General features: G+C 36.7%; 1 protein-coding gene across 1 annotated transcript; it reads left to right on the top strand.

The window, feature by feature from the left end:
- The first annotated feature begins 1,422 nt into the window (after positions 1-1,422).
- Positions 1,423-4,317, top strand: LOC132314876 (auxin efflux carrier component 5-like). Its single transcript, XM_059813656.1, has 5 exons — positions 1,423-2,165; positions 2,914-2,999; positions 3,260-3,417; positions 3,720-3,796; positions 4,155-4,317. The coding sequence occupies exons 1-5, from the start codon at positions 1,483-1,485 to the stop codon at positions 4,225-4,227; spliced, it is 1,077 nt and encodes a 358-aa protein (XP_059669639.1). The 5' UTR covers positions 1,423-1,482; the 3' UTR covers positions 4,228-4,317.
- The last annotated feature ends 4,981 nt before the right edge of the window (positions 4,318-9,298 follow it).

Below are 9,298 nucleotides of genomic sequence, written 5' to 3'. Positions count from 1 at the left end.
CAACTTGTCTTAGCTTCCATAGTGTGTCACGTATGGCAGGAAAGAAATAACAAGGTCTTAAGGAATTCTGCCTTCTCACAATCTTCTGTATTGAAGCAAATCTGCAACTCCACTGCTGAAGCACTGCAATCCCGTCACAACAGAGACTTCTTACAATTAGCAATTGAATGGTCCTATCCCCGAGCTGCAAATCAACCACCACCGATGACTCCAGATTCATAGACAAAGGCAGTTCACCGATGCCTTAGCATGGTTGAAGTCAACCTTGTCACCGGAATTTTTGTAGGGATATCCATCTCTAACGGTCATGGTTGTTAGCAACGGCTATCCCCTCAATTTGGTTCTGGGCCTTTGGCTCCTGTTTGAGTTTCTTAGTCTTGTTGAGCCCTTGGGCTTGTTTTCTTCTTGCACTGTAAATGTTTTCCCATGGGCCTCTCTTGGGCCCAATGTACTTTCTTAATCATCAATATATTTGCTTCATTATTTGAAAAAAAAAAAAAAAAAAAAAAAAAAAAAACTCAACTAAGACTTTTTTTAACATCAAATATTGCCAATTACAAATTTATATTTCACAAATTGCCCTCATATGCATTTGCGACACTTTATTATAAACAATTTAACATGTTTTTCAGTAGGCCTTCACAACAGCCATGCACAGACTTATGTGGTGCCCAGTGGAGGCAGGCGCCCCAATTGATTTTTATTTTTATTTGTATTATGCACCTATAAATTTTGAATACAGCACTAACTCAAATTACGAAAAAACATTAATGGAACCCCTCTCGACAAAATTTCTAAGTCCGTTACTGACAATATATAAAACCGTAATTAAAATTGCATTTTTGAGTTCTTACCCTACGTCCCAAGTGAGATAATGTAAAGTAAATTAGTTCAGTGTAAGAATTGGAACTAAAATCTGAACTTTTAACTAATGTTAAGAGGTGTAAAACACCAATTTGGCTACAACCACGAGATCAGAGTCTCTGTTCCCTCATGTGTCACAATCAGTCTACCACAACCCAACAAGTTTGAGCTTCACACTTACGTTGGTGAGTGAACCACTTCAAAAATGTACGGACGAGAATAACCTACAAAATATAATAATAATATATCAGAATACCAAAAACCTAATGGCATAGTTGGGTGGAATAATTGCTGGACCAAATCATTCATTAATCGAACCTTATAACAAACACACACAAAATAAAATAAATAAATAAAAGGTTTCTCAAGTGAAAACAACACCCTGACTTTTCCAAACACCCCACCAAAACTTGTATCACCTTTTAGGATTCCACGGTATTGAAACCATATGGACCCACCAATTCAATCTATGAAAATGTAGTTTTGCATGCATATAAATAGCTCTGTCCCTTTGCATTCATCAAAATGTTACACCTGAAAAACTGTCCAAAACCCTAAACTAGGAAAGATATACAGACCCTTTCTATATATTTATATAGAGACAACATATAATTAAGAATGATAGAGTGGGGAGATGTTTACAAGGTGGTGGTAGCCATGACACCACTCTATGTAGCTCTATTTTTAGGTTATGGTTCAGTGAAATGGTGGCATTTATTCACACCAGAACAGTGCGACGCGATAAATCGCTTAGTTTGCTATTTCACCCTCCCTCTCTTCACCTTTGAGTTCACATCTCATGTTGATCCCTTTGCAATGAATTATCCATTCATTGGTGCAGATGTCATCTCCAAATGTATTATTGTGTTAGTGATTGCCTTCTGGGCTAAGTGTAGTAGCAAGGGAAGCTATGTCTGGTCCATAACAAGCTGTTCACTCTCTACTCTAAGTAATTCTTTGATTTTAGGTGTGCCCCTCTTGCAGGCCATGTATGGTCAGGTGGGTGAAGACCTCGTTGTTCAATCATCGGTCTTGCAGTCTATCGTGTGGCTGACGATACTATTGTTTGTGTTGGAGTTCAGAAGGACCGGGGCGGACTTTGCTTCGAATACAACTACCAGGGATTCGAGTGATCTCTCTGGCGAACCGGGGAAAGATTTGGAAGGTGCTGAGCACATTGTGGTGAGCAGTACTCGACCTTCTTTCTGGCATCTGATGAAGGTGGTTTGGCAGAAGCTGGTTAAGAACCCTAATTTATATGCTTGTGTTCTTGGTCTTGCTTGGGCTTTTCCATCCAGCAGGTATGTAGAAAATGCATGCATGCTATTTATTTGACGAACACTAGCACGTGATATTCTCTTCTTATTATTTAGAAAGTCCTATGTGAATTGATATCATCCCACCAGTGGAAAAGATTGGCTATCAGTTAACTATAACTTGTCATATAAAAAACAGTGTTTTATTTTAGAGGGTCATGTCAATATGTGCTAATATTTAATAAATTAGTGATATCGATCATGTCATTAATACAATATGAGTTATAAAGTAGTGTCAGTTCGCTAGAGAGGATATTACTTGATAAGGTTGGGGCAAGTATTATCCGAACAATTACTGACATTGGAGAATATATTCGGTGTGTCCAGTGCACCAGGCCATCAGAGCCGTCTATTCTTGCGTATGTCTGCACGGACGGCTCTAATGTGTCAGTGCACTGGGCATACTGAATATTGCCTTGACATTTGGTTTTTTTTATCTTATGAATGACAATGGTGGGGACCCACTAGTGAGGCCCACTTTTTTTGTGAGTGTGGTGCAACATATGCGGGCTCACCCAAGTTTTTCTCCAATGATACATGTGTATTTATTGAAATTAAGAAAATTATAAAAGGAAGAAGAAGAAGCAGCTTAAATCAATTTTTATACTTGTTACAATTACGTTATATAGGACACATCAATGTTGGTAAGAGAGGATATTGCTTGATAGGGTTGGGGCAAGTATTATCCGAAGAACTACTGACATTGGGGTTTTTATCTTATGGATTCTTTTAGGTGGCATCTAAAGATGCCAAGCATCATTGAAGGGTCGATATTGATCATGTCAAAAGCTGGAACAGGCACTGCCATGTTTAGTCTTGGTGAGCTGTACTACCATCCATATATATATATATATATATATATATATATATAACATGTCACAACATGAAAGAGTGTTATCTTTTTAAATGCTTGAACTAAGTTTTCATTTGTTTAATTGAGTAATGCTATCCAAACAGAAAAATTAAGCCATTAATTATAATAATTTATTTTTTATTATTATTATTTTTTTTTTATGATTTGCTTACTTGTTTATATATATATATAAATAATATTTGAGGATTTGTCTATATCTATGCAGGACTATTCATGGCTTTGCAAAAGAAAGTGATTGCTTGTGGTGCTAGTCTAACTGTGTTTGGAATGGTTTTGAGGTTTGTCGCTGGACCTCTGGCAATGGCAATAGGTGCTATCATCGTAGGTTTGCGAGGAGATGTCTTAAAGGTTGCGATCATTCAGGTGATTAATTATTTCCTTGATTAGAAATAGCCAAACAGGCCAAGGCAAAAAGGGCTGAACTATTTGGATTTATGAGCTTCATAGCGTCTACAATTTTTTAATCTTGAAGTTGTTACCATCATGCCATATATGCATGTTTACAATGTGTATATAAATACAATACATGAGTGGTGGTGTATATACACAGTAACACACATATATGATTAGTTGCAATAATATCATTATCTCTAGATATTATTAAAAAAAAAATGTTTTTTTTTTTTTTTTTTTTTGCTGTTGATTTTTATTTTCCTTTGTTGCAGGCAGCATTGCCCCAAGCCGTTGCCTCCTTCATATTCGCTAAAGAATATGGATTGCATGCAGAAGTGATTAGCACTGCGTGAGTTATAGTTAATTGGTTTTCTTTTCTTTTTCTTTTTCTTTTTTTTTGAAAACAATATTTGTTCTTTAAAAGAAAAAATATAAGAAGAAATAAAAAGGAAAACAAAAACAGTTCCGAAATTCATTTAGCTGAAATCTAATAAAAATTAAACTTTGAAAACATGAGTAAAGAAAACACTTCTCCAAAAATTTTTGAATTGTTTTTGCATAATAGAACCAATCTTGAATTCTGATATTAACATCTCAAATTACCTAGTTTTGTTCCTGAAAATAGTACAGAAAATTAAAGTAAGAGAAATTATAAAATTTTTATCTAAATATTCAAACTGACTAATTGATTTTCTTTTCAATTTCAGGGTAATCTTTGGCACAATGGTATCACTTCCTGTTTTAATCGCTTATTTTGCAGTTCTAGAACTTTTACATTGATTCTTCCTTTATTAAGCCCGACAGATAGGGATAGGGAGAGTTTTGTTATACCTATTTTCTTGTATCCAAGATTTAGATAACTGTATTGTTTTACCCTAAGTTAGAGGGAGTACTTCAAGACTGTTTGAAATGTCCAATGTACAAATGTGGGCACAAGGGCTCGCTACATCATTTACATACTAGTCCCTCCGCTCAATTTTAATTGTCCATCTTTTCATTTTTTGTTGTCTCATAATAATTGTCTTATGTCAAATATCAATGTATTATACCTTTGAGCTAATGCCCATCAGTAATTTAAAATCCTAGTCATAGAAAACATCATAATCAATTGTTTGATTCAGTGCTTTGTGGTCTTTATTAATTGCTTTCATAGCAAGGTCACGAGACCATTTTAGCTCTTCAGTGCATCCAGCTATTTGATGTTCTTGTGATTGAGTGGATAGGGCAAGTTGAGATGGAACATGGAGCAACTAACATGAGTTTTGAAGAGTTAGGGGTGATTTGCGTGCCTTTAGTGGTGCTTTCTGAGTTGAGGCTTGCTTAGTCAGCTTCTTTCTCTTGAAATTATAGTGACTCCCCAACTCACTGTATTATTATTATTATTATTATTTTAAAGTTGAAAAAAATTCACATCCACCTACAAACAATATATATTTTTTTTTTCGAAAGTTAAGCTCTATTAATAGGTATAACTATACAAAGGCACAAGCAAAAAATAAAAAGGCACAAGCCCAAAACAATACAAGGCAAAAGCCCAAAGCTGAAGCTGGCCGAAAGAGATGGCCCAATGAAGCCCATCCCAAATAGTTGCTTAAAGACAATGATAGTCTAAAAAAAGCCATAGAAGCTTGTCTAAGCCAACCAAACACTCTAGTTGCAAAGCAGAGACGAAGCGAAACGCCGCACCTCCTATGTTCAGTCCGGCGGCTCCGCCAAAGGTCTGATGAAGGCTTGGGGGAGATCCTAGTGAATAACCAGTCTCCGAGCAATTGGAGAGTCCTTTACCTTCATAGAGAGCAGGCGTTGTTTTACCATGTCCATTATTTGATTGAGGATTAATGATTGTGATTTCCTCTGTCCTTTGAAAGCTCGATCGTTGCACTCGGTCTAGATCCGATTGATGAAAGTGGAGAGAACAAGTTTGCTGATTGTGTTTTGAAGATTCCTCCTCCTACAACGGTGCGACACCCAAATGATGAAATCATCCCAAGATGAAGAAATAACCTGAAATCTGCACTTTGACTCGAAGAAATTCTAAATTGGTGAAGTAAAAAAGCAGGTAAAGAACAAGTAATCATGGGATTCTGCAGTTAATTGACAGAGATGGCACAATCTAGCGCCAGGTACTAATTGTTTACAATTTCGATCAAGAGTTTATAGGCGACCCTGCACAGCAAGCCAGAGAGAGAATTTGCATCGTGGAATGGAAAAATTGTTCCAAATCTGGTGGTGCCAAATTGTGGGCTGGTAATGAGGGGTAAGCCAGTCTAGTGTATGTCTGAGAGAGAGAGCTCCATCCTGTGATGGAATCCACACGGCTTTATCAGAGTAGGCGAATGGTGGATCAATCAACGGGAACTCAGGAAACTGTAGGGTTCACTCAGCTGGGAAGCTCTAGTTACCGTTAACGATAAGAGTAAAGAGTTTCTGGCCCAGAGTAATTGGTGAGTCCCTGATAAAATCAATCATGGTGTGAAGGTTAAAGGGCCCAATGGGTAGCCAATTATCCTCCCAAAAATTAGTTGAGACCCCATCTCCAACCTCCATCCAAATCATAGACCTAACCATACCTCTCAAGTGTAATAACTTCCTCCAGTTGCTTGAGCAAGCCTATGGGATGCTTAAAGTCCATATACTTCGATCCCTAATAAGTTATGTTCTTACCCTCCTAGCCCAAATGTTGTCTCTGCACATGGAAATCATATTCCAAAGATGTTTTAGGCAAGCAGCAGTGCTAGCAACCTCCAAGCTTCGAAACCCCAATCCTCTACAAACTTTAAGTAGACAAACAGTACCCCATGTAACCCTGGCACCTGTGTGCTTGAGTTCATTCCCTGACCATAAGAAATTTCGCAGTAGTCTGTTGACTTCATTTAGGACCGATTTAGGAAATATGAATAGACTAATCCATTAGTTTATCACGATAAATAGAACTGATTGTATGAGTTGGATTAAGCCCGCATAGGATAGAAGACTTGATGACTAGTGAGTGATTTGCCTAGTAATTTTCTCGACCAGACCCCTATAGTAAACATCCTTAAGTGAACTAGGCATAAGAGGGACTCAAAAATACTTTATTGGCAACTCCCCAAGGTCGAACCCCAATAAGATCCTAATGTCATTGGAAAGATCAAAGCTAACTCCAGAGACAAAGAAGTTGCTTTTGGAGTGATTAATGCAAAGCCCAGAAATTGTAGAGAAATGATCAAGTGACCTCTTGAGGGTGGCAATAAAGGCTAATAAGTCATCATAAGAGAAGAGTAAGAGATCATGATCAGCGAATATTAAGTGAGAAATAGCCAAACCTCTACACTTGGAGTGGTATTTGAAATAGGGATTATCATTTATTGTTTCTTTGTAATGGAGGTAAAGACCTCCATAGCAATTACAAAGAGGAGGGGAGAGATAGGGTCTCCTTGTCTTAACCCTCTAACTCTAAAGAAATGCCCACGAAACTCACCATTTATGGATATGGTGAATGCCGGGGAAGTAATACAGGCCCTAACCCAGTCCACAAAAATAAGGGGAAAACCAAATATAATAAATGAGTCAATAAGGAAACCCCACCCAATAGTGTCAAATGCCTTCATCAAGTCCACCTTGATATCATATCTAGGAAGAACAAGATGTCTGTGATACCCCTGGAAAAGCTCTTGAGCCAAAAGAACATTATCTCATATCTGTCTTCCTTTAACAAATACACTTTGACATGAGTCAATTATTGAGGGAAAAGCCTACTTAAGTCGATTAGCAAGAAGCTTTGCAATGCACTTGTATAGTGTGTTGTAGCATGAAATTGGTCGAAAGTATTAAGAGTGGTGGGGTTTGGAATTTTGGGAACCAAAGCAATGTATGAGTTGTTGACTTTTTTGAGCAATTTCCCTCTGAGAAAAAAGTATCTAATACCTGCAATAAAATCCCCGCCTAATATGGACCAGGCAGCGTGATAAAAATAAGCATTGTACCCATCAGGCCAAGGGGATTTCTCTTTATTCAAAGAGAGAAAACATGATTGTATTTCTTCCATAGTAGGAATAGACACTTGTGAGTTGTACGCAACGGAAAATACTTAGAAAGTTTTGATTATATTAAAACAGATCTTGTGTTTTTTTAAACTTACTTTATTTTAGCAATTAATAAATTAATATCATGCAATCTAAAATAAAGCAAAGTAAAGTTAGAGATGACACTAGGATTTTAGTGAGGAAACCCTAATTGGTAAAATATGTCAACTATTTGCGTGGGAAAAACCTCGTGGACTGTGCAGTCCAAAATAAACCAATCCACCATACTTGAAACAAAGTACACTGAACGTTGACTCTGGCTCATACCCTATCGTTCTACCAAACACCAACTGCTGACAATCCTCTGACTTAATTTGCGACTCCCCATCCAACAGCAACTTGACCTCAGACTTATGCTTGATCTTTGTAGAAGAGTAGCAGAAAGATCAAAAAACAGTCCTTGAATGCTCCAACCTTTTCAAAGTGTGATCGCTTTTACTTCTATACTTCAATCGTCTGAATTTGATGTAGAAGTAGATCTACTTTTGTCTGATTGATGTAGATGCAACTGTATGATCATGATCAGGATTTGAACAACACAACTCTAAACTCACTAAGTGTTTATGTGTATATGTTCTAGAAAGACAAACAGAAAATTCACTAAGAATTTCTGAGACAAAATATCTTACTAAAGCTTTTAAGAACAATAAACTGATAATGAAAAATCGGTTAATAAACCAATGTATATAACAAGGTTTATATAGAGTATATAATGACCTAATCCCTCTGAAATAAGGAAAAATTCGTGCATTGGAATTGGTATAATTCTAGACCAACTGGGAAACAAATCAGGAAAGGAAATTGAAAGTTGTATTGTGCACAAGACTTCTTGAACTGGTTCAGAGGGGCTGAACCGGTTCAAGTTTGGCAGATTGGATTTTGAAGTCAATCTTGAAGCCTTGAACCAGTTCAAGGAGGCTGAACCAGTTTAAGTATACCAGACTCGAATTTTTGGTTCAATCAGGCTGAAAACACTATATTTGGTAAGTCTGAAATAAATACCAAGTGTAGAATGTGTCGTAACCTTTTTAGAATCCTTCCTAATGTGTTGTTCGTACCTTTCTCTTCAAAAGATCTTCAATTATGGTAAGTTTGAACAACTTCCCAATTTTGTAGTTGCTGTCGAACTTGATAACATGCAGACTAAGTAACTTGAATTATAACTTGACTTGGACTTGTTTTGTTTATGGTAATTGCCAAAAATAATAAAATATCTCACAATCTCCCCCTTTGGCAATTTTGTGACTAAACCCTAAAAACAATTTTCGCAATCTACCCAAAGCAGAAAAGTAAATTACATTTTTTGTTCAAAGGCAAAAACACGGAATATGATCACTTCTTTTCTTCTTGGATACACGACTTAACCTGATTTCCTGCACACTATTAAGCAAGAACTGTGATACCCCTCGACTCCGAGAAATGGGTTGATTAAGCCCAAGCCAAAACCCGAGGATATCAAACAATTAAGCAATAAACAAGCATTGAATACAAAAGATAAATAATTAAGAATAAATAAAAGAGCAGAAAGAGATACTAAATAATAAATCCTTAAGTTAAACAATAAATAATCCTCCAAATGAATAATATCTAAAACCTCTGATATCATTACAACTCGGGAATCCAGCTAGTGGACCCCTAATAATATCCCAACTGGAAGTAAAACTGAAAAGAATATAACATAGATAGAACCCTACATCAGGTCGGTAGAGTGATGATGACTATCTCTGCTCTACACGAACAAGGTCTAAGACTGAAACTGTTGAACATCTGAAAAATAATAGTGAGTC

This window comes from Cornus florida, unplaced genomic scaffold (assembly GCF_030987335.1).
Source record: "Cornus florida cultivar Cherokee Brave unplaced genomic scaffold, ASM3098733v1 CherokeeBrave_3.0.0_Hap2_Chr06, whole genome shotgun sequence".
In the NCBI taxonomy this organism is placed as follows: domain Eukaryota; kingdom Viridiplantae; phylum Streptophyta; class Magnoliopsida; order Cornales; family Cornaceae; genus Cornus; species Cornus florida.
This window is presented reverse-complemented; position numbering and strand designations above follow the sequence as displayed.